Source organism: Acinonyx jubatus, chromosome B2 (assembly GCF_027475565.1).
Source record: "Acinonyx jubatus isolate Ajub_Pintada_27869175 chromosome B2, VMU_Ajub_asm_v1.0, whole genome shotgun sequence".
In the NCBI taxonomy this organism is placed as follows: Eukaryota; Metazoa; Chordata; class Mammalia; order Carnivora; family Felidae; genus Acinonyx; species Acinonyx jubatus.
In genome coordinates this window covers 30,725,200-30,751,616 of record NC_069385.1, presented here as the reverse complement: position 1 = coordinate 30,751,616, position 26,417 = coordinate 30,725,200, and the positions used below count along the sequence as shown (strand labels likewise).

The window sequence follows — 26,417 nt, the reverse complement described above, 5'->3', positions numbered from 1 at the left end:
GGAATCAAAGAGCGAGCTCCTAAGGGGTCGACTACGATGGCAGAAACGGGAAGGAAAAGCTCAACACAGGAGGCATTTGTGAGCGGCAATGCAAGAGCGTTTGGTCATTGACTGGATTGGGAAAAGGCATTAGAGCATCAGACTGAATGACAGACAGCGTGGAAAAGAAAGGGCCGTTCCCCCTGGTCTCAGGGAGAAAAGAATTCAGCACTGAGCTTCTTGCATTGGGCTTACAGTGAAGCGTCAAAGTGGAAAAATCCCGTACTCATTAGGAAAAAAAGGAGCTCGAAGTCATATGACACGATAGAACTAGAGATAAGTGAGAGTCATCAGCTGCAGGGAGATAATGAACATTCCTGAGAAAATAGATGTGGAGGCTTTTATAATGCATTAACAAAAGAGTCTTTTTTGTTTGTTTGTTTTATAGCTAAAGAAACGAAAGCCAAGAGACATTAATTTAATGATCTCACCTCTTTTTTAGAAGTAGATGGAATGGAAGCTAGTCATACATGTTAACAACTTAATAAATATCTATCACAGGAATAAGAGAAACAATATCTAACAGAAATAAATATCTATCATGGCATTTGAAGACAGCATTCAGGGCCCTTGACCTTCTGGAATGTTTTTGGCCACATTCACATCTATTCTTTCTTAGTCCGGAGTTCATTACTATGGCGGTTTTGTACTGCGTCCATTGAGCTGAGCTGGAACTATGTTTCCCAGAGTTCCCTCCCCTGGGTAGTTCTGGTGAGGGTTGGCCAGAAGAGAAATTTGCACAAGGCTTGGAAGGCCAAAGTAACACATCAGAGCCTCTGCTGGGTCCTAGACGTCACTAGGGCTGTGACCGGCTGCCTTTCCCTGCTGGTCATGAGGACTAGCCAATGGCACCCAGTCTCCTCCTCTGGCCTCTTCTGCTGCTGTCAGGGCTCTACGGAGAAGGACACCCCCTTTTCCGTGGGTGGCCAGCGTCATCAGAGTCAATGTGGTGGGAGACAGACGTGGGCTCCAGTTTCTTCTTGCAGATTCCAGTCTGTCGTGGCTTTGAGGCCATCCTTTCTTCCCCGGGGCCCTGTGTGAGGGGCAACCCTTGTGACAAGTTCCTTGTCCCCTATCACTTACAGTGGTCCTGCTTCCCCGACAGAGCTGCTCACAATCCCTCCTTACCCAGGCCTTCCTATGCCCCGCCTCTCTCAAATTGACTGTACTTTGCATCTTCCACTGATTCCCAAGGGCCCATTAGCCATCAGAAAAGGGTGATGAAATTTTAAAACACATCTTCGTATTTTTAAAGAGACAGCATGATGGACAGAGAACCAAGAAGGCAGTACTAGCTACAAGGAGGTTTGGGGGACACCATCTAGGGGCTTCTGGTACCTGACCGTGGAGGCCTCCACAGCACCCAGAACTGCCCAGTCACTAAGCGAGAGAGAAAGAAACTCCTATCTTATTGAATTCACTGTTATTTCAGTCTTTGTTAGGGCCGGGCTTGAAATCTAACCAAACAACCAGTAAACATTATCTTCGTCAACTTCAGTCATTCAAGTAAGTACACATCAGAAACTTCTGTGTTCTTATCATTACCCTCCCTCTCTCTTATCCTGCAGCTCAGCCTTATAAATGTACATGCTCACTTACCCAGCAGAAATTCCGAAAAAGAGGGACTGTCTCTATCTTGCATAAAATGCAGAGTGGAGCACTGAAACAGCCTCATGTGATGGGCAATGACACACGATTTCCATTCATTCTTGCCTCTACAGCGTCCTCATGGAGGACGGAACTAAAAGTAATTAACATTTATTTTTGAGACCAACAGAGGCCTGCTTATTCTTGCCTGGGACGAGGATTAACACTGAATTTCAGAAGACGAGGATTTTCAATTATCTGAGCAAGTCACTTCGTTGGCCTCTGTGAGACCCAGTACCGTCATTTGTAAAATTTGGTGACCATTCTTTCTTCACAGGCTTGTCCTGAAGGTAAAACGAAATACTTCAAAGTATGTAAAACCTTCCTAGCACAGTATTTGACCTAATAGGTGTCAATACGTATGAGTTGGATCTACAGCCTAAATTATATTTTGAAAGAATGAGTAGAGAACACTATTTCAAGAATCCTAAAGGGTAAATAACAAACAGCTCCCAATAATTTCTTCCAAAATCAAACGGAATTTGCTGAAAGGGGAATTCTTGCTCTAATACAATAATGTATCAAATGGGAAGCTAGTGACAGAGAATTTGCTGCGTGTTTTCAAAGTTACCCAAAAACTAAAGACAGAAAGGGAGTAGGAGCTCATACCACGAGTATGTGGGTTCTGGAGGTTTATGATCAATGTCTGATATAATATGTACCATATCATCACCTCTGTTCACCTGAAAGTTTCTCTGACTTAAAGCAAGAAAAGCATCCTTTTCTTTTTGCTCACCTTTCCTTAGATTCTTAGTTGATTCTTGATATTGTAAAAGACTGGATCAAGAAAATTGATGTAAAGAAGATTTTTAGTTATATGATGAACGTATAGGAAAAAAAGACGCTGGCAAAGGAAATCAACGAGACAATACCACCTGAAGTTTATCACATAAGCAAAACTTATTGTACTCCTTCATATGGAAAAGTTCACAAAGGAGCTTGAGTTGTTCCTTGGTATGAGACAACACTTATATGTTGCCCTTCTGGTGGACTTCAAGGAGCTTCTGAGAATAAAAGCGTAAGATGCTCTCTCGAATTTCATTAGCTTTGTGCAGCAGAGTAACCACGTAAGTATTGTCTGTACCGCATGCATGTTTGTGTTCCCCATAAAATTCATATGTTGAAATCCTAATTCCCAATGGGATAGCATTTGCAGGTAGGGACTTTAGGAGGTAACTGGGTCATCAGGGTGGAGCCATGAGAAAGCTAGCTAGCTCTCTCTTGTCTGTCTCTGTTTCTGTCTCTCTCTCTGTCCCTCTGCCATGTGAGGACACACTATGAAGGTAATGGCCAATCACAAACCAGGAGGGGGGCTCTCACCAACAACCAAGTCTGCCAGCACCTTGATCTTGGACTCGCCAGCCACCAGATGATGAGAAATAAATGTTTGTTGTCTAAGCCATCCAGTCTTTGGTCTTTTGTTACAGCAACCCAAACTAACTAAGATAAGTGTCCCACAGATACACACCCAAGATGCCTGATTCCTGAAATAATAGTCGAAACCTGTTTTCAGGAAACTGTTCATTAATAATATTTGCCATTGCTAAGTCTTAACAAGGAGGGCCAGCGTTCAGAAACAAGTCAGAGAGGTCAGAGGCTGATGGTATTGTAGAATTGACTCGTATCTGCCCATGCACAGTCCCTTAGAAGGAAATCCATCAACTCACAGTGCCAGATGAAGGGCCAGCTCTGGTCGTCCATGGTTTGGACCATGTGGCCTAGAGGTGTCCTGAACAACCACTTATGACTGCGTCGCAAAGGACAGAGCCCATCAGATTCCTTCTCTTTCTCTGGAATTTGAAAGAATCAATATCTAGAGACTGATCTCAGTTAGATGTGGGAGTAGGCTGCAAAGTGAGGAAAGAGAGCAGCTGTAGAGGCCATATAAGTCATGTGCAAATCCAGGTACTAATTAACTGAGATTAAGGAGGCCAAATCGGCTGGTTGCTGACCAGAAAGAAGCAGACACAGGGAATATAGTTCAGGTAATTCAAGTATCATCTCCTTGAAGACAGGGACAGTGTCTGTCTTGTTCATTACGATTTCTTCAACATCTAGCATAGTTGTTTGTTATTAAAAAATTAGTCACTTGATACACATCACCTGAATGAATAGTTAATGACCTAACAGTAGATCACCAGAGCCAGCCCTAAAGTGACTTTCTTTCTAGGAACATTGTCAGGTCCTGGAACCAGAAACCTAAATTTGTCCATGAGATTCCCTCTCCTTCAACATAACCAATGTCTTCTCATGTTCTTAAGCTCCAATATTTCCTTTTATCTGAGCAACTCTGCTTGGTCCCTGATCCTTGTAAACAACAACAGCAAAACTTTGTGGGAGAGAGGAAGGAAGAAAGGAAGAGGGAAAGAGGGAAAGAATGGGGGAGAGGGAGAGCTGTAGGAGTTGACTTATACTTCCCTAAAGAGAGGTTTGGATTTTGTGTGTGAGGCTAAAAGACGAGGAACTGCCACCAACAACCTGTTCTAGAAAACCATAGAGAGTTTGCTCAAGAAGTGTTTGAACTTTGTCATTGGAGTAGACCAGCTATATAAAATAAAACAACCGTGTAGCTATCTCCCTGTAAATTGTTTATATTGTATTGAATGGGAGTAACTTGACTCCCATTCTCCTGCTTAATGAGTAAAGTGCTCAGGGAGGTTACTCTGGTGATAAAACATACAGTACTTACAGGAATAATCCACCCTCCTTCCCAACTCATCGTTCCCTGTTCTTCATTATTACTGAATGCATCCACCAGTGTGTCTTTGAGAAAATCTAAAAGCTTGATTTTTTCCTTCCATTCACGAAGACACTCAGGAATGATATGGGAGAAAATGTTATTCCAGTAAACTGCTTTCATAAAACACAGATTTCTTGCACAATGCTCATCTTTTGAGGTCTGGTTTATCCCCAATCAATTGCTATTAAATTATCCTCCTGCGACAGATAATGGAAAACTAATCCTTCTGTTGAATACCAGCCCTGCACATCTCACAAGAGAGGTATGAGCCAAGCATACTTTCCACATGAGTAGAAATGTCAGGTGGCCAGTATTATCCCCATCTTACATCTACTAGGTTTATGTGCAAGGTACCATAGCCATAAGATGTTCTGATGGCCAAAGGCAACAAGTTAGCATTAATAAGGGCAAAGAGGGAAGGAATAAAAAAATAGGATACTTACTTGGTCCTAGACCAATGGAAAAAGCAGCAACATAAACAAGCAAGCTGGCTAAGGAAAGCCATTTCAAGAAAGCTGGGACGTCCGCGGGATCTGTGACTATCTGGTATTGAGCTTGGCTCAGTCCAGTATTTGGTAAGTGTGTCACTCCTTTCTTATCCATGTCATTTCTCATGGGCATTAGGGAGCTTTGGCTGCGGGCAGTGAGCTCCTTATAGAGCTCTCTAAGAGTGTCATCACTGGCTGACAGGTTTCCAGGCCCATAGAACACAGACTCATCCAATGATTGGTTGACAGGGCTATGGCTTCTGCAGATATTGGTGAAGTTCATGGGGATGTTGAGATTCACGATGCCCATGGTCATCAATGAAGCTGCCATCACAGAGGAGCCGATACAAAGGAAGGTTTTGCTCCCAACGTGGTCTACAAGAAGAGTGGCGGGGATGGTGCTGATGACCTTGACGACCCCAACCCCAGTGGAGGCGAGGCTCGCTGCCTCATTGCTTTGGAAGCCAACGGACTTCAAAACAGTTGACGCATAGAATAATATGTTTGGCTGACCAGTGACTTGCACAAAAAATACCAATGTTAGGCCTATCATTATCCGGGTCCTCATGTTGTCCTTTGATCGAAACAGATCCCAGAAACTATACTGATATTCATCTTTCAGGGAAGATTTGATCCCAGTGAGTTCCTCAGTTGTATCTGAGACGGCTCTCAACCTTCTGAGAACCTTGCTAGCAGCTTCCTCGTGTCCTTTCATCACCAGAAACCGGGGACTTGGAGGCAGAAAATACATTGCAATTGCCTGCAAAATTCCCAAGGGAATGACAAGGCCAAACATGTACTTCCAGCCATGGGAAACATTGGCAAACGCATAATTTGAGATGTAGGCAAAAAGTATGCCGATGACAATCATCAGCTCATTCAGTGACACAAGCAGGCCTCTTCTGTGTTGGGGAGCAATCTCTGCGATGTAAACACATGTGGCAATTGAAGAGAGTGAAATGGAAACCCCTAGAGCAACGCGTCCCGCTATGAGGACCGTGTAAGATGAACTGAGTATCAACACCAGGCTTCCGAGTCCAAGTAGGCAGGATGACAAGATGATGGCAGCCCTTCGTCCATATCTGTCAATCAGGACCCCTCCAGTGAGAGAGGCGAGCAAAGCCCCCATGAGGAGGGAGCTCACAACCATCTCCTGCTCGTGGCAGGTTAGGGCTAATAAGGTTCTTATCTGCAGAAGGGCTCCAGAGATGAGCCCAAGTTCATAACCCACCAGGAGGCCACTGACAGCAGCAGTGACAGACGACAGGAGAGTAAACATGCCGCAACCTACAGGCAGAGAGGAGAGACAGAGAGGTCAGTTCTGCACCATCAGTTTAAACATTTTATGTCTGAATGGAGACTCAAGCTTGTGTGCGTAAGCTTTTCGGAGCACTGAGTATACACACACGCACATTAATATAATAAAGTAATATATTAACAAAAATGATTAGATATAAATGGAAATATCCTTTTTCTCTCATTTTTGGAGGAGAGGGGTGAGGATATTTAGGAAGTCATTTCCTTCTATTTGTGGTGCCACTGTCGTTTTTCAATGGCCAGCAGACAGCTACGCAAGATAAGCAGATGACAGATGATAAAGACTGAACAAACAAGAGCAACCCCGTTTGGTTCCTGCTTTGGTGTTGGATCAGAAATTCAGCCAGCCCAGTTCCTCGGGCCCCATGGTAGGCTTTTCTCTAAAGGCAAACCTCCAAGGCAGAGTAGAAAGGGTAGAAACCTCCATTCCCCTTGTGTAACCTGGGGAAAAATGAACCACAACCTCCAGGAAACCTGCCCTCATTTCTCCTTGGTCACATCTGGCCACAGTTGGCTCTTGCTGAAATATGAGGGTAGTGTGTGTGTGTGTGTGTGTGTGTGTGTGTGTGCGCGCGCATGTGCGCACACACACACGCACATGCGCGCGTATGCCTTAACAAAGTTAAGGTTGTATCAGAAAGAAGGAAGAAGGAAATGGATGCAGGGGAGGGAACCTACAACATCCATTACTTGCTGAGTACGGAGGAAGGGGAATTGGACTTGGGGGAAGAAGGACAAAAGGGACTTCGCCTTGTTTTGTTATTTTAATGTTAACAACTGAGGAAAAATAGCAAAATGTTAACAGGCATTAATTTTCAGAAGTAGGTAGGAGGGTGTTTATTATATGTGCATATCTGTAGTTTGTCAAAACAGGAACAAAACGAAACAAAAAGTAACCGAGGGCAGCGCAGGGAAGAGCACTGCAGGCACAGGAAACAGTAGTTTGCAACTGAAAGGCATGACACAGGAAAGCAAATTCTGGAACTGCTGGGCAGCTAGTACATCATATGTGGGGTGCAACCCCAGCTTGGAGAAGTAAATAGGATCCAGTAAATCGGGGTAGACACAGAGGGCACACTTCAAACAGAGCCCTGCAAGTCACAGTGACACCTTTTATTTATTTTTTAAATACTTATTTGGGGGGAGAACATAAGCAGGGGAGGGGCAGATAGAGGGGGACAGAGGATCTGAAATGGACTCTGTGCTGACAGGCTGACAGCAGCGAGCCTGATGTGGGGCTCGAACTCACAAACTGCAAGATCATGACCTGAATCGAAGTTCGACGCTCAACCGTCTGAGCCACCCAGGTGTCCCACAGTGACACCTTCTATTGTTTTCCAAGTATAATGGGGCCAATGCACACTGAATAGCATGGGGGGACTGACACCAAGTTCCTTGCTGCTGGGTGCAGACTAGTTCTTCCAGAAGCAAGACTGGTAACAGAGAAAAGTGTGTTGCCTTAGAGTTGACAAGAGATGATAGTAGCTTGGGTGTTCAGAGTAGACCTGGAGACACGTAGACAGATTCAAGAGTTAATTTGGAGGTAGGGTGCCTGGGTGGTTCAGTTGGTTCAGCATCCAATTCGTAATTTTGGCTCAGGTCATGATCCCAGGGTCATGGGATCGAGACCTGCATCAGGCTCTGCACTGAGTGTGGAGCCTGCTTAAGATTCTCTCTCTCTCTCTTTCTTCCTCTAGTCCCCTTCCCCAGCTCACAAGTGCTCTCTCTCTCTCTAAAATTAAAATAAAAAAAAAAAAGAGTGAATTTGGAAGTAATAACAACTACTCTTGCTTGTGAATTGGGAGTTAGAAGGAGAAGAGGTGGGTCAGAGCCCAAGATGGCTTCCTGGTTTGACCTGTTGGTTGAGTGATTTTATAATGTTCAATACCCTGTGGACAAATATGTACGTGGGATTCAGCAGCATTTATTTGGGATTTAAAAGCAGGGGAATGAATGAAATCAGGTAGGGAGGTGAAGAGAAGAGCTGAAGAAGGAGGAGTAGTCCTGGGACCTGGGGAATGCCAACATCTAGAAGACAGACAACAGCAAAGGAGTTGGAGAAGGAACAGAACTGAGATGTGTACAGAATAGACTAGAAATGTGCATGGGCACACAATTATCACAGGCTGAGCAAGGGCTATTTAAGCCTGTCATTGTGGCGGGGGAGTTAAAAATGATGTTCAGCTCTAGGAAGTGAAGCAGGTCAAATAAAGTTGGTCTGAGTCTCTTCCCACCAGAAATACCCAAGGTATTTTACATCTCCAGGATCCTGGGACATAGGTGACTTCAAAAAATAAATCTAAAAAGGATTGAACATTTAGATGGAGGAGCAAATAAAAGTGCAAGAACCCACAATAAAATAAAAGTAATTCATGAGCATAGTGAACATAAACTATTAAAGTGAAATTAAATTAGCAATTTTTCCAGCTAAGTAAAAAACAAATATTTAGCACCAGTACATGGAAGATATTTCTGTAGGTAGTGGGAAGTACACACACACACACACACACACACACACACACACACACACAGAGGGAAATAAGGACAACCAGATGTAGTTATATAGTTACCCCCAAGAAACCCAAAATTCTGGTGATATCTCTATTATCTATTATTTATTACGCAGTGTTTTCGTTTTTACGTGCAAAATGGCTTTAAAGTAGTCTCTTAAAGTGGCTCCTGGGTGACTCAGTTGGGTAAGCATCTGACTCTCAATTGCAGCTTAGTTCATGATCTCATGGTTCGTGAGTTCCAGCCCCACATCAGGCTCTCCTCCTCCTCCTCCTCTGTCTCTGCTCCTGCCCCACTTTTTCCCTTTCTCTCAAAATAAATAAACAAATCAACAACAACAACAACAAAAAAGGTACTCTCTTATAAGATCATTCATGTGCTAAATTTCCACATATTTCCCCCCCATGTGATCTTGAAATCCTCAGCAACATATTTCTCTATGACAAGGAGAATTGGGTCAAATTCTCACATTTTGATAAGAATATTGTATTACTTCGTATCTCTACCTCCCACTGTTCATTTTATCTATTATTTTTTAAGTTTCTTATTTTATTTATTTTTGAGGTGGGGGAGGGACACGGAGAGAGAGAGAATCTCCAGCAAGTTCCACACTGTCAGCATGAAGCCCAGTGTAGGGCTTGAACCCACCAACTGTGAGATCACAACCTAACCTGAAATCAAGAGTCAGATGCTTGACTGAGTGAGCCACCCAGGCCCCCCAATTTTATCTACTTTTGACATATTGATTAGCTGTTATATGTTTTGGCAATTGGCCTCTGCTATTCATATTAAAAAAATAAACGACATTGAAGAATAAAACACTTGTAAGGCAGATTGAGGGAGGCACCCCAGGAGTGGATTTAGAGTGACACAGGGCAGCAATGAGGGGATACTGAGTCAGGGACATGGCAGAATAGATGCTGCAACTGCTTGAGTGGCAGAAGATTGCCCTTGCCACTTCGCCCTCTCCTTCCCCTCTTGTTTCCCCCCTTTGTTAGCTGGGAGATAGTGTTTTCATACCAAAAGAAAGGCTTCTTGACATACCAGATTCCCTTCCTTTGCTGCTCTATCATGTTACTTCAGACAGAGTCTGAGGTGGGCAAGTCACAAAGCCTGCTCCTTAAACTGTGGGGGAAATGCTCCTGACGGAAGAGAGATCCAGCTTCTTCGTCCACTTTCTGGACTTAGCTTCATATGCTGATTCTTTTAGTCAGCGTTCACGGGACACGGACAAATTGGGATGTGTGCAAAGGGTCTGGAAACCATCCCAGTTTGTCAAGGTCCCTCTAGATACCCAGCAGCTAGCGCTGAGTATAATTCCTCAGAGTTACAATAAAATTATTTCCATATGAATTACTAAAAATTCTTTTTACAAAATTACAAGTGTAAAAGTTTTTTTTAATTAATTAATTAATTAATTAATTAATTTGAGAGAGAGACAGAGCATGAGCAGTGGAGGGGTAGAGCGAGAGGGAGACACAGAATCCGAAGGAGGTCCCAGGCTCTGAGCTGTCAGCACAGAGCCCAACATGGGGCTGGAACTAGTGAACCACGAGATCATGACCTGAGCTGAAGTTGGACGCTCAACCAACTGGGCCACCCAGGCACCCTGAGTTTAAAAATTTTTTTATATATCACAATATTATCTATCTATCTATCTATCTATCCATCTATATCTATCTATCTTTCTTTCTGTCTATCTAGGGAGTTGGCCTTTAAAATCTTAAAGGGTGCAGAGGACATTCTATGACCCTATTCCCACACAGGGGGCATACCAACAGGGGTGATATGTCACAGAATTAAGCTAAGGGCTTAACTGTGTGTATTTCATCTGAGGGGCCTGTCCTCCCTGAGATATGCTTTAAGGGATCCTGATCAAAACAAATTTCACTCATCTTGATGCTGCTCCTTGTTACTGCTGAAGTTCCCGTACAGTCTCCAGCTGCCCATTTGGGATTTTGAATTCCAACGAGCCCGTGGAAGGTTAGTCCCTAATCACCCTAGATTGTAGCCCTGTGACACCTCAGGACTTCCACGACAGGACATTTTCCTGGTGCTAATTTACCATAAAAAACAGTGAAGAGACATAAAAAGTGGACTTTTTTTTTTTTGATGATGATGATAAAAGCAAGACATTATTCTACGGATGCCAGAAGGTAGAAATAACTTTTTCAAGAAATCTGGCCATGAACAGGAGGAAAGAGTGCGTCGCAGGCAGGTGGGGTCTGCCAAAACACAGATGAGAGAGTTTGGGCAGCTCGCTGGACCCAGAAGCAGCAGCCGGTCCTGAAGGAGAGGGCAGGATGAGGAATTCTGATGAATGCCTTTTCAAAGAACACCCAGCCCTGAAGTCAAACACCCTGCACTTCACGTTCACGGTGACGTTTAGCATTTCCATCCCATTTGCTCATGGCCTTGCTCAATGGGGGGCCTTTCCTTAACATTCAAGGAAATGGCCCCAAAGGGGCCACAGGGAACTCCCAGCCTTTCGTGGACATCACAGAAATGGCAACTATGTGCGGACTCACACCTGGGACCCGCAGTGCTGCTGGGTCATGCCTACTTCTCTGTCTTGCTGCTTCGCTAGAAGTCCAGCAGCGTCCCTGTTGAAGCCACGACGCCTGTGCTACAAGGTAAGGAAGTAAAAGCACTTGCGGAAGATGCCATCACAGCCACGGGGCCTCACGTACGTGCACGGAGACCCACACGGAGGGCACAAAGGGCAGGAGCCTCCCCAGGCGAGGCGAGGCCACAATAGCTGCATTGTCCGCCGCTTGTGGTGACTCACATGAAACCACGCTGTCACTGGCTCGCACACGACACAATTTTCCATAATATTTGCGTTTCTGCCTGCTCTCTGCTTTCCTCTCTTGCCCCATATGTCTGTTCCAGCCTGGGTACATAATGGGCGCACCATGAACACTTGTCGGCTCACTAAATCCTACAACAGACGGCAAAACGTGCACACACAGGTTCCTCTGGAAGGCAGCCAGGGAATTGGACGGCGTGCCCCCGTGCGAATGCCTCTGAGATTTCAAAGACCCCCCTACTTCACGTTTTGCTCGGGGGAAAAACTGGCAGTGGCCCCCAAATGGCCTTGCAGATGTGGTCTCCCCTTTCTCCACTCCTCCTCCCTGAATATCTTCCATCCCAACTCATCTTTCAAGAGTCATCCCAAGCGCCACCTCCCCCAGGAAGGCCACGCTGCTCGGCCTTATTTTGCGAGCTTCACCCCTCACCCCCCTGGGCTCCTGCCGCCCAAAGAATGTGTTTCTAGTGCACCTGTCATCTTTCAAAGTGCTCACTTATTTACCCATTTGTCTCCACCTGTTAAACCGAACGTCTAAGAACTCTACTTTCCTTATGTCTGTATTCTCATCTGTGGTCTTTGGCGCAAGGTAAATACTCAGTAAATGTTTGCTGAGTGATGGAATAAATGAATGAATGATAAGAGCCCTCCAGAACACTGATCCTTGTTCCTCTCCTCCCCAAGGTTCTGTCGGCAGACTAAGATTAAGGCACAGTATTATGGAATGGTTAGCATTTACAACTTTATATTTACATAAATGCTTAGCATTTGAACAGCATAGCATTAGCATTTCTATAAAGCTTTCAGCACTATTTTTAGCCTGTTAATATAGCACCACCGGAGACACCGTAAACCTTTTCGTTATCACTCATATATTTATTCTTTATGAAACGTGAGCCCCGTGTTCTCTGGCTGTTCAGACTCACTGTTTAGCAGCACCCGTCAGGGACTCAGGTTTTCAGCCCCCACAACAGTCTCCAGACACCGGTTCCTCCCAGCCCATCCGGACTACTTGCTGTTTCTGGAAAATGCCATGCACTTTCCCAGACTTGTGCTTCTCTTCCAGCTGTTCCCCCTCAGGGTATGTCTCTCCCCTAACTTCAGAGTCTAGGGGAAACCTGAGTCATCTCTGAAGATACAGTTTGAATATCGCCTTCTCTACAAAACCTTTCCAGACGCCCTCTGGTTAGCGTTAATCTCTCTCCTCTCTTGCCTTTCTGTCCATGACCTTACAGCACCCTGGATCATATTTAGTTGCGCCCGTCTCCTGCCTTAGATTGGGAGCGCCTTGAGAGTAGGACTGTCGCCATCAAGGGACAAAACTCATCAAGGGACCCACACAGGGCCTGCCAGGAGGGCTCAGTACAGACTCCTGGTTGTCACGTGGGGGAAGGGCGCTGGCCCAGAGAGCTCCCCCAGGCCCAGAGGGTATGGCCCCTGGAGAGTTGAGGTGTGCTGTTTCCACCAGCTGCCAAAGGTCCCGGATGCTGCCCCCGGGCCCTAGACCACGTGTGGGGCCCCTGGTGGTGGTAAATACTGGGCACTAGCCCGCATCTAGTCCCCCTGCCTGCCTCCCAATCCCCCTTAGCGTACAATGAAACTCAGCCCAACAGAAAATTTGGCCTCCCTCTCTACCTGCTATTGTTTGGCCTTTCGAAAACAAAAAACGATAAGAACTTTGCTTTTCTTTTTCCGCTTCATCCGGAAACCAGGCTTCTCCAAATTCCCTGTGCTAGGGAGGTACCCAGAGGGGACGCTGCTTACACTGGCTTATTAGCCCTTCCCTTCATCTTGCTCTGTTAACTCTCTTTTTCTGCCTGATTATTCACAGGACTTCCATTCTTTTCTTTCTTTCCTTTTCGCTTTTTTGCCTTTCCGTCCTTCCTTCCCTCCTTCACTGTGAGACTTCCGCCGGGATAAGTCTGGCTACTGTTTCTTCCACGCTTTTCTGCTTCTACTTGAGTTCTTCAACTCAGGAAAGATTTCTTCTAGTATTTTGGGTTTCCCCCTATTTGTTTAGTAATAATTATTTATGTGTTACTTATACATATTCATCTCATTTCCCGCCTGTATCTTTTTTTTTTTTAATGTTTATTTGTTTTTGACAGAAAGAGAGCACGGAACAGCGAGGGGCAGAGAGGGAGACCAAAGCACTGAGAGCAGAGACCCCTTCGTGGGGATCGAACTTACAAACCATGAGATCATGACCTGAGCCGAAGTCGGATGCGTAACAGACTGAGCCACCCAGGCGTCCCCACTCTCTGTCTTCTTGTCCTGCTTATGTGCACCTAGAATAGCCTCTCCTACGTCGCAGATCTCAGAATATAGTTCTGCTCCGGCGGCGTTAGTGTCCTCACACTCATGACAGGTTCACACAGGCCTGTCTGCACCTGTGTCCTCAGCTCTGTCTTCACCTGGATTTGTTCTCGTTGTCGGGCGTTGTCCTAATCTCTTTTTTCAGAGTCTACTTTTACAAAATGTATAGAGAACAGAAAACAGATGCTTTCCAAAAATGTGTGTATGTTTCCTATAAAAAGAAATCTTAAAATGCATCCTTCGCCTTTGTATTTAGAACATACTTGCCAGTGGCCAGATTTGTTGCTTTCTCTGTATCCAGCCCCCAGATCAGTTATGATATTTTTGACCGTAGGAAACCAAAACCTAAAAAACAAGGCTTTAAAACATTGTGGCATTCGCTGTTTAATTGGTGAGAAGACCGAGTTGAGTTTGGTGTCTCCAAGGATTCATACTCTATCCATTCTTCTGTTCCTGCCTCCTCAGAGGGTTGGCTCTTGCCCCTGGTTTGTCACCATAGGTGCAAAGAGGCCGCCACAGCCCCAGGCTTAAGATTCTCTCGCAACCAAATTCAAAGGCAAGTGACGGTGGAAGAAGGCTTGCGGTAAGGCCTCTTTCTTTTTTTCATGGAGGGAACTTTCCAGAAGCACCCTGGAAGAGGATGGGCTTCAGAATACGCTAGCCCCGAAATGTGGTGCCTTGGCTTATTGAATGCTTTAAGCTGAAGGAGTTTGAGAAAATGGCAGAAGCAGGAGGGTCCCTCTGGCCTTCTCCCTGCCCTTTCCCCCTGAAGCAGGTGACACCTTTGCATGGGAGGTGCCCTCCCCACACCCACAGGAAGGGAACAATCTTATCTCTGAAGACAGAGAGAGACCACAAAGGATCCGAACAAACAGGCCTTGCCCAGTCTCCCCAGTTCACAACACTTACCTCACACACCTTGACCTGTCATTTGCTCCGTGGCTGTCCACGCTTCATCAAACAGAGCATAACAACACTCAGGTTTAACCATTTCTTACTCTTTAGTTCCCGAGGGCTCCCGTGTCATGTAGAACTCGCATTAAATTCACGTGGATACTTTTTCCCTCTTAATCTGTCTTTGTCAGTTTAATTTTCAGACCTAGCTGAAGACTTCCCGTCATGTCTCATTGGCCAGAAGCAGAGGGTTCCCTGGTCAGACTTGGCTGCAAGGGAGCCTGAGATGCGAGTCTCTGAATATTTTAGCTCCCCAGATAGGAAAGGCAGAACATGAGAAGGGAGTTGGAACAGCTGTTGGGTTTTCAGTGTCTTACATACCTTATTCTAGCCACCCGGCTGCCGTCGAGAACTCCTCTTAGCGAGACGGGGGGGAGCACTTGGTGTGCAAAGCGACTGGCCAAATTTCTGATGCCTGGAAGTAATTTTTCTGGTGGGACGCCATTGGACGGAGGAAGGACTTGTATTGCTTCCACGTTTTGGTCCCCTGACTAGGAAGAAGAGATACCATTCCTGCATGATTTAAAGCAGTCTGGAAAACCAGTACGGGCAAAGCTACAACTTCTGGAAGGCACCATTCCAGTGGCTCATCCAGGCTTTGTCCCTTCTTAACACTGATCTCATGTTCCAGAACTCGGTGAGCCGCTGTCTTTCCTATCTGCCCAGAGTTGCTGAAATCTTGGAAACTGTAGCCCCTGAGAGAGAAAGAGAAGTAACGGCAACGGGATGCCTGGGAAGATCGGACCGTGCGGCAAAGCTTCGACCCTCTGCCAGAGTGGCCCCAGGGGTCTGTGGCGATGTCTTCCCTATATCTGGCTCCCGAAAATCCTCTCCATTAGGGATGTGCAGTGGCAGTTTGTGCAAAGCTAAAATGTTACTGCCTTTTATACATCAGGCCCATGTTTGTACCTAACTTTGGGTTAAATGCTAACCCACTGATGAATATCTCTGGCTTTTATGCTTTTGTGACTTTACATCTCTTTCCATGTTTTTATGGATATTTTCAACAGACAGTTAAGGGGGTGTGATCTGGAGAACAAACCAGCAGCCACGTCACCTGGAGACGTCTGAGGACTCCACCACGGAGATTCTCAGTGTGTGCAAGTGCAAGTGAGCTATGGACATGTGAGAATTCACAAAATCTTTAATTAGTGAATGTTGGAAAACATAGCAACACGTGGATCTGTACTCGAAGCTTTCAACCGTATGCAGATGTGATGGAAAAATTATAAAAAAGTTCAAGTTCCGGTGATGGCACAGTAGTGTCCCTTCGGTCTGTATTTTCTTTTTTTTTTTAAATTTTTAAATGTTTTTATTTATTTTTGAGACAAGAGAGAGACAGAGCATGAGCAGGGGAGGGGCAGACACAGAATCCGAAGCAGGCTCCAGGCTCTGAGCTGTCAGCACAGAGCCCAACAGGGGGCTCGAACTCACAGACTGTGAGATCAGGACCTGAGCTGAAGTTAGAAGCTTAACCGACTGAGCCACCCAGGCGCCCCCTGTCAGTCTACATTTTCTAATCAATAAATATAAGATGGCAGAAACTATTACGTGAGGATCTAAAGTCGTTTAAGGAGTTGTCAAAGGGGTCTATACACTTGAAAATGACTGGGAATCACCCGTGGTGCATTTAAACATTTTACATTGGGAAAATACAATGGGAAGAGAACAAAGAATATTGTAAAGGCTGTGGATGTAAAGCTCTTAGGAAATGCACTTTATTCACTAAAAATAAATACCTGCATGGTCACCTGGATGTTAAGGGAGAAGTTCATGGGGCAAGTTGATAATATACAAGTGGACTATGGGAAAGAGAGAGAGAGGAAAAAACAAAAAAAAAGGCCGAGATGTTTTATACAACATAAGGGAAGAATTTTGACCTGTGTGTGGATGTGTGTGTGTGTGTGACAGAATTCAAGAACGACTGGCCAAGAATGTTCAGAAATGGAAGAAATTGAAGAAAACTGGAGAAATGGAAGAAAAGGTCCAGACAGGTTATCGAGCTGTGGGGGAGAGGATGGGGATAAGGGAACAAAAGGGCCACAGGCCTACAGGTTTTAGGAGAGTTGGTTTACAAGAAATGCCCTATGGTAGATTTGACAGGATACTTGTAAAAATGGGCTCACCAAACATTTATTTGGATGATGGCTGTCTGCAAATCGTAGTAATGATCCACAAAGAACTTATATGAATGGGATTGGAGAGTGTGAAGGAAAAACGGTCATGATCTGCACATGGATCAAAGCAAAGGTAAGAGAAAAAGACTAATTGTAGGAAGTGAAGGTTAAGAATCCAGTGGAGACAGGAAGTTGATCAGAAGAACAGCAAGGCTCCTCAGGTATTGTGTGTATGCACAGCGAGGGCGGCGAGTAAGAAAACATGTGGACCTAGCCTCATGAGGGCTGGAACTGTGTTTATTTAAATATTAAAATAACAGTGGCCCCATGAAGCTGGAGGACGTTGACATGCAGATAAGGTTTTCTAGAACTCTCTAATTCTGTCCCCACTACCATCATTTTCAGAAACTTGCTTGGTTTCTCTAAACCGATATGGTCTCTTCCTAAGAATGCTTCCTCTCATGGTATTTAGCACACAAAGGTTTTGTGATATGGTCCCTGCTTACATCTTCAGATTTCTTTGTCATCCTCTGCCCTCCACCTTCTTTGAACTCTGTGCTCTCGTCACACAGAAATAGCTGGAGGTCCCTGAATGTGCCATTTTGCTTCTCAAAATTTGTACGCAAGCTATTTTCTCTGCTTATGATGCTCTCCGTAAATGCACTGACCTCAGTTATACCTTCTTGACTCAACTTCACTCTACTATCTTCCAGAATCCATCAAAACCTGGCTGAGCTGCCCCATGGGCATTCGTATGGCATTATATCCCCGGCCACGTCCTCCATCCTGGGTTTCCTGAACTCGTGTCTCTCTCCATCAGTTGGTAATATGTATCGGCATTGCACGCATGTCTCTTATTCACCCTGGACCCGGCTGTAGCACGTTTGCTAAACGATCATCTTATAATTATTTCGATTCTGGTAAAATCTGGTAAAATCTACAGACACGGATAATGTCCTACATATTGCTTTTCACTCTGAAGTATCCAGCATGGAGTAAGTGCTCAGTATGTACTGCCGAATTCCCATGTTCTTTAGTTTAGCGGAACAAATGCTTAATTCATTTGCTCATTTAACAGCTCAGCATGTACTATGCGCCAGCACCATGTTGGGCACAGATGGTAACATGCTCATCTGGATGAACAGTGCAGTCAGCAGGATGGTCTTTATGAGCACTGTGTTGAGAGATTTCCCAGGTTGCATCTGGGTTTGGTAGCTCAAGATGGTGGTACTTGTCCCACGTGCACGTGATCCCTGATGGAAAAGGCATAGCTCCTACCTCTTAGGAACAGTATTTTCCAAGCCCACAGTGCTTGCGATCCTCTCAGAGCTCTGACAAATGTACAAGAATGTGTATTTTATCCAGGAGCTTATAACCTTATAGCGAAAGACGTGTTGCATGGAAAATCAGGGAGCTAGCTAAAATCGAATGCAATAAAGTTCTGAAACGAGTTTAACAGGTACCCCAAATCAAAGATCAGATAACAGAACAGAGCAGGGAGTAGAGACATTGGTGCTGGATGCTATTACAGGTCAAGTAGGTAAAACCGTGGATTGGATCATAGGATACTGACACTCTGATATTATCCATGCTACCTGGAGTGAGTCCCTTTGGTTCTCTCCAGGAGGTACCTGGGCTTAAGGTGAAGGTACAGTCAGGAATCAGAGTGCCTGATTAGTTACCAGCTAGATTGTGACATGTCCCTTAACCTTTCTGTTCCTCTGTGTCCTCATTCCTAAGATAGAGATATTAATATTACCTACTTCATAAAGTTGTTATGAGGATTAATGAGGCAGAAGAATGTGTTGGGCATGGTAGTAAGCATTTGGTTCTCCTGGCCTCAGTTTCCTTATCTGTGAACTGGGGATAGTAGTACCTCATTGTGTTATTGTAAAGATAAGAAGGAATAATAGTAATAGAAACATTTGACCCACAATAATCATTCAACAGAAATTTGTGTCGTCTGGATCAGTGGGGTAAAATCTCCATGACACAGAAATAAACCTTTGAAACAGTCTCTCTTACTGATAGCAAAGGAAGCAAAATGATACCTTGTTTCCAGCATAACAATTATGTCTTTTCATAAATTCTTGAATTCCTTTGTTTTTGGTAGTACCTACATAATTGGGTTTATACCATGAAAAATTCTTCCCGTGAGTTTGCCTGGGGTTTCAACAATCTTGTTTCCCAATGGAATTGAAACATTTTATTAGCTTGGGAATGCTCTCTCACCACAAACTGATCTTAATCACAATTTATTTCTCTGTTCTTAAAAGTCTTGCTGGGGCACCTGGGTGGCTCAGTCAGTTAAGCCTCTAACTTCAGCTCGGGTCATGATCTCCAGTTCGTGAGTTCGAGCCCCTCATCAGGCTGTCTGCTGTCTGCTTTCAGCATGGAGACCACTTCAGATCTTGTCTCCCTCTCTCTTCTTCTCCCCAACCTGTCTCAAAAATAAATAAACATTAAAAAAAAAAAAAAAGTCTTGCACCTCTGAGGCTGAGATGCCATTTCAGGCTGGTTTCTAAATTAACATTGCACATTGCTCCCAGCACCAACTTCCACAAAGTATGGAAGCAGGTGCATGTAGAACAAATTTTGGAGAAAATTATATGGACATAACCAGCAGCCCCAGAGTCTGCCTAACTGTGCCAGGCAGACCTGAGTCATGAGTGTTCCGGAGAAACAATTACTTCCAAGGGGAGCACAATTTAACAGCTTAAAGGTGAATTACACTTGACTTACTCAAGGAAAAAAATACTCCTGTAAGTCAAACAAAGGACTGCATTTTTCCCCCTGGTATTTTGGCAGAACAATATAAAGTAAGGGATTGTTCGAAAAGAATGAAACCTACTGAAATTAAAAGGATGTAATATATTATTTTAGTTTTATTATTACTCCTATACCTCAATTGTATAGAAAAATTAGTATATCACTGAAGTATAGCCATTTAGCAAATGTATAAATGAGTGTGCTGTGTTGTGTGTGGGGGGTTTTTTTGGTTTTCTTTTTTTTTAATTTTGAATTAATTAATTAATTTTTAGGATCCTATGGGATTAGCAGTGCTGTGACATAGGAAGTAAAACGGTACCAATGAGCCAAAAGAAAACAAAATTAAATTTTAAAAAACATGTATGATTTTATGATTTACTGTAAAGGTTATATAGCTGACTCTAAGTTTCAGCTGGGAACTATCTGGGGTGATTTCAAGTCCTTTGCCTTTAACGGAGATTAGGTACCTTCTGAGGGAAGACGGGATGAGAAATTATCCTTATTTGGTATTTGGTCAAACAGCCCCTTGAAATGAAGCCCATTCTAACCTTCCCCCTCCCCCCTTTCTCACCGTATCTTGGTATCTTTTTACATGGCTTTTATTCTCTATTTTATTCAATAACTCATCTTCTTGGGGAAGACTGTGCCCGAGGAAACCATTGAACTAGGGAACCCAACTCTGCTCAATTTAAGAATCTTCTACAACAAGTTCTGGCTCACAGTCTGAGTCAGTAGGTGTTTTGCTGAGAAGCAGAAACTAATTGCACACTAACAGAGGGCGGGGGGCAACTGGGAGCTCTCAGAACTTTTTAAACCCTGAGGCTAATTATTACTTGGTTCCTACTACTGAGAAAACGCTACCTACAAAACCAGATTCAACAACTATTATTGAACGAGAAGACAGTCCCACCTATCTACGGCAATTAAACATTGCATTTTCAAATTGCCTGACTCCCCTTGGATTTACACATTTAAATTGGAGTTTTCCTCGGGCAGCTACCGGGTGGGTTTATTTTGAGGTGTTTTTGGTTTTGTTTTCGTTTGTTTGTCTGTCTGGTTTTTTTGCCTGCTAACATAAGATTTAGCCCCCCAAAAAGTACCCCCTTGAAAATTCACAAACAGTAGAAGTTAAGGACTACCACTAGGCATGTTCCTGGGATCTCAGAGGCCTCAGCTCCTGCGAGCAATCTGACCAGACTATGGGTGATATTACAAATACTTCACAACGGGGATGGGGCACTGACCCATCAGAAGAGGCATTAGCTGTAAAACCAGCTCAGGCACAATGTGTCTGCTGACTGATTTCAGTCCTCCGGGTCAGTCACACCGCTTGAAGGCTTCATCCATGTCTGCCAGGCCCTGCCTCCTGCAGGCTCCCTCCAGTGCATGTCCGCAGCTGTGGTGGCAGCCAGGGGGTAGCCTGTGGAAGCAGCAACCTCTCTGCCCTCTCTAGGGCACAGCCATTTCAAAGGGAAACAAGAGCCCTGGCTGTGTGAGCCCAACACTACCGGGAGTCTGTGGTGAAACAGCTTCCGCCATGTTGGCTCAGAGCCTTCTCTCTCCCTAGATCTCAGAGAAGCCATTTGCCTGGCCCTCACAGTCACAAGGAGCCTCAAACTGAGGCTTCTGATGTGATTTCCAAGTGAGGTTAAATGTACAGTCACAGAGATAAGCTGACCGAAGTGAAAAGGGAGATAATCATCTTTAACTCTGTTCTTATTTCCAGACAAAAGAGTCGACAGTCTCTCAGAGATTCACATGTCTATCAAGCCTGCCATTTCCTTGGCAATATCAAGCTGTATAGAATAGTTTTTTTATTGTTATCAGTCATCAATTTGTTAAATGCCTGTGTGTTTAAAGCACAATAATCTGTGTCACAGGTTTTGCCACTTTTTAATGTAGGGAAAGCCTGGGAAAATGCTAATGGCTAAGACCTGGGCCTTCCCAAAATGACTGGTTTGCTGTTAGACTTGCCCTTCTCACAACCAAGGCTCTGTTAAGAGGTCGAGTTGATTGGCCTGACTTGCTCTTCCCTGGGGACAAGGTTCCTTCTAAAGTCTGCTCAACTCTCTTACAGGTAGACTGTCCATCGGGCTGCCCAAGGAAGCCTGAGAGAGCTGGGCCTGACTGAGTTTAAGGGGGCCTGGTTCAGGCTAACCCTGGGAACCCAAGACTCAGTAGGAGCATAGTAAAAATGCCCTACCCTCAAAAACATCGCCTGCATAACCAGAGTAGTGACAGACCTGTGGTTTGCTAATGTGGTCCCACCCAGGACCCAGCTCAGGACTACAGGAGATGGGAAGGGATCAGGGAGCAGCCCGCCTCAGGCTCTTCCTTTTCTTCACCCCCCTTTCCACTAAAGAGGTGCCATGATTACCTCTCTTACATACTGACCACCTACTTCAGCTTTTCCTTTGTCGAAAGGAGTTTCACAGCTTTAAACAAGTTTGAAAACAACTGCCTTTGGATACTCATCTGATTAGCCCAAGTGTACATTTCTTAAATCTCAGCCTGCGGCATTTTGGATTTAGAAGGGTCTCAGGGGGGATGAAGCCCAGCCCCTTCAACTGGGCCAGTGAGTCCAGCCAGTTATACTGATCTGGGTTCCAGTGCATCGGGCAGCCGGGGCTCCATTGCTTGAGAACTTGCACTCATACAGCGAATATTGTTCTTGGTCTCTGATCTTTTGGGCAGGTGCTGGTGGGGTAAAAAGGGCCTCAAGGAAACTCCTCTTAGCCTGATCTGAAACATGAAATTGGAGGGGCGCCTGGCTGGTTCAGTCGGTTAAGTGTCAGACTTCGGCTCAGGTCATGATCTCACAGCTTGTGAGCTCGAGTCCCGCATCGGGCTCTGTGCTGACAGATCGGAGCCTGGCGCCTGCTTCAGATTCTGTGTCTCCCTCTCTCTCTGCTTCCCCACTCATGCTCTGTCTCTCTCTCTCTCTCCCCTTCAAAAACAAATAAACATTAAAAAAAAAAAAGAAACATGAAATTGGAAGAGTCTGGAAGACCCATCTGCTGAGACAGAGGAACAGGCATCCAGCCCCCCAGGCCAGAGACCTCACGGTGAGTTTTGCACCAGCCCTGCGAGAACCTGGGCCAACCACACATCTTCTCTCACTTGTGTGAGATGTTGTAGCACTGTGCTTTTCTAATATCACCCACACAACGGTCGGCTATAGGCACCAGGATTACGAATTGAGCTTAATGCTGCCTATAAGGTCAGTTATAACATGCCCGTGAATACTAAAAAAAAAATTACTAAAAACATACACGCTTTATGTCGTAACTGATTGAACATGGACTTAAGTTCGTTAGCTTGTAGTCAATGAAACAAAGAATTCTTTCCAGTTTCAGAGGAGGTGGCCGGGTGAGATCTGCCAACACTTTTATTGGGCATAAGAGCGTTAGGAGGCGCTAACATGGAGTCTGGAAATTTTTGTGTGGATTTGTTTCTCAGTATCTCACATGATCTAATTACTTTGTCCTGGGTTGTATGACTCATTCGTCTTTGTGCTTTAATTTCCCCATCTAGGAATACAGAAAAACTTGTATCTTCAAATGCAGGACTAGGATGGTAATTATTGAGCATACGTAAATACTCTGGATTTCCTGGATGAAACTATGGGAATGTACAAAGAGGTCAAAAGAACGATTTGACACACATCATTTCATTAAAACCTCAACATTTTCATAAAACAGACTACGGTATAATCCCAAATCGTACAGCGAGCCTGCACTATGCCTTCCGTAGGTACAAGTCCATACACATAATTGCCTTGGATACCACGACGCGTCTGAGACAACTTACGAAAATTTGTACTAATAATCCTAAAATGTTTGTATCCATCTAAATATAAACTCTAGCACAAATCAAAGCTTTATTCATTTAAGATTTGGGGGAGACGTTTAGGCTTCCTTTCTTTTCTACGTAATAAAGGTTCATTTACAATTAAGTTAAAAAATAATTTACCGTGTTAATTCATTTTATCATTTCTTTGGAACACAGTTGCATTGTCGGTTGAATCTTGTGCCTTTCCGAACACTAACACCTGTGACCTTCCTTCAGGATGACCGTGACCTTGCGCAATTTAACCTATTAAGAGTACATGGTGCTTTCAAAGCCATATCAGAATTAAATAGTCCATATTTTTAATTGTTGCCGTGGAGGCCCCTTCAGGACAAAGTTTCTTTTCATCCTCTTTGTGACGTTCTCACGGGCTGTTTAGCGAACCCTTTTGTTGACATGGCCACCTGAGCAAGCTCGGCGGTTCAGTCTTTCAGGAACTCGGAGAGAACATTGCAACTCTTTCCTTTACCCTCAAATACAAGCTTCCCTGGCCTGCTTGGAGACGTAGGAGCCAGAGAGCACCCTAGGCGAAAGGGGTAGTTCTGCTTAATCGAGGGAGAGGCCGTCCTGAAGGATGACCTCAGGTACTCATTCTTGACCAGAAGTTGGGAAGTAGGAGGAAGCTGAAGGGGGAACAGGGCAGGGAAGAATGACAGCCTCTCATTGTGGAAGAGCCAATCCATGCCTCCGTCAGAGGGGTCGTGGATTCAAGTCCAAGATCAGACAGACCCACGAGGCAAACGTGATTTGATAGATCCACTGCAAGGTGAGAGGCACATGCCTTTTGAATCAGTTAGTGTTCTGGATTGTTCATGAAAACTGGCCATTTTCACATTGGCCATTCCAATAAATGGCCTGGGAATCTATGGTAGGCATGGTGAAGGGGCACAGAGCTGAGGAAAGCTTCAGAGAGACAATTATCTGTGTTTGATTTAATTTCCTATTACGATTAGTTTCCATTCCTTTGGGAACCAACTAACAGAGTAGGAAAGGCTAGCCAAGAGCTTGCAGTGCGTTTGTGGGAACTGTAAATGTGGAAGTGAAGGAAAGCATTTGCTGTAGCAAAGATAACTGGAATGAATTAAAACTTTTTCCAGTTTCGCCTCCAGAAGGAAAAAGGATTCAAGGACCCTCAGTTTGAAAGGCCAGTTTGACAGTTAGGCAGGAGCAAACGGAGCACAGGTTTGAGGCTTCCCTAAGGCTCAAATGCTCAAATGCATAACCAACTAACTAGACGCTGGGAAGTTAAAAAAGAAAGTTGGTGTTCATTGATTACGTAACTAACAATTTTCCAGAGCCTACTTAAAATACTGACTTAAAACATGGTGGTTCTCCAAGTTCCCTCGTTACAGATTGCCCATTTGTGGCAATCAATGAAAAAGTGTGTGTGAGCGCGCGCGCGCGCGTGTGTGTGTGTGTGTGTGTGTGTGTGTGTACACATGTGACTCCCTTGCCAGTCACTCTTCCCCAAATGAAAAAGAGTTACACATTATGTCAACACAGTCCACGGACCCATCGTGCCAGCAGTGGGACTTCAATCTCCACGTTACAGCTCCTCCTTGCCTCTCCTCCTCCCACTGGATCCCGTTCCCTTCTCTCCACGCACCGTGCACGCTCACGTGTACACACACGCGCGCGCGCGCGCACACACACACACACACACACACACACACACACACACACACACGGGAGCGAGACCCGAGCACAGCTTGCTACTCCAGCCGGTCGGTGCCTCACTTTACCTCTGGCCCCGGGAGGATGCCGGCTGCCGCTGGCCGCGCCGCTGCCGTCCGTCTCGGCCGCTCTCCCCTTCGGGTTCAGCAGAGCGGGGCCCTCTCTGTTTTCAACAGGTACCATGGTCGCGGAGAAGTTACAGCCGCTCCCGCGGCCCCGAACCACCCCGGCTGCCCCCCGTGACAGCGGCGGTCACTGTCCCCATGGTAGCATGCTTAAAGAAGGGTGGAAAAAAAAAAAAAAAAACTTCGGGCAAAGCCAATGTGATTTGTAACCAACTTTGTTTCTATTTCCGAAGGCTTTGCCCTTTTCGGTGACACAGGCTGTTGCTATTTGCAAGCAGCCTATCAGACGCAGTGGGAGGGCCGTGTCTCCGAGGGTTGTTTTTGCCTTCAGATGCGGAGTTGGAAGCAAGGGGTTGAAAGGCCGGGGCGCTCAGGGTTTGGCCGCAAGCTGGGGTTGGTGGGGGCGGAGCTCTTGTATGCCCCGCACCTTTGAAAAGAGGCAGAGAAGAGAAACCTGCAGATTTAAAGGGAAGCTGAGAGGGACGGCCCAGAATGTTCACAGATGGTATCACTTAATCTTGCAGAGAGGGGGACAATTTATGCAAAGACATACCAGAAGGAAAAGTGTGGCAGTTTTTCAGCAAGGCTGTTACTCCAAGAGTCGTGATACTCACCATTTAAACAAAGCATAAGACAGCTTTGCTGTTTCGGCCTGATTTTGCTCTAGGTGAGTGTGGTATGCACTCTTCCTCCACAAGGCCCGTCAGACGGATCCAGGCCCGAGACCAAGCGTGCATGAACTCATAGGGCATAGATTCTTTCGACTTTTTATACCCTGGGATGATCGCAAAGTAATCCAGTTTATTTATGCATAGTTGTCTTTATGAGAGGAACCAACCGCCCCCCCCAACCCCAATCTTCGTCAGGTTGTGTGATTGCCTGCTTGTGGGAGGAGGGTGTTTCCAATTCAGAGACGTCAGACCGATGACCCATTGTGTGAGTGTGGTGGCCATAGACTCGGAAACAAAATCAGGGAGTGAGAAGAAGATTTTGCCCCCTGATTGGTGAATATTATTTAGATAAAAAGGTCTTACAGAGTTGTGATGTTTTACCTTCGGCTGT

General features: G+C 45.1%; 1 protein-coding gene across 2 annotated transcripts in view; it reads right to left on the bottom strand.

Moving 5' to 3' along the window:
• SLC2A12 (solute carrier family 2 member 12) overlaps positions 1–25,622 on the bottom strand; it is a 57,219-nt gene extending 31,597 nt beyond the window's left edge. The window contains exons 1-2 of one of the 2 annotated variants that reach the window (XM_027056833.2): positions 25,299–25,622; positions 4,870–6,201 (exon numbers count right to left, since the gene is read on the bottom strand). In XM_027056833.2, the coding sequence (XP_026912634.1) occupies positions 4,870–6,201; positions 25,299–25,413 (1,447 nt within the window). In that variant the 5' untranslated portion in view covers positions 25,414–25,622. The remainder of the gene's footprint in view (positions 1–4,869; positions 6,202–25,298) is intronic. The other variant, XM_027056832.2, reaches the window with a different exon arrangement.
• Positions 25,623–26,417: the final 795 nt, after the last annotated feature.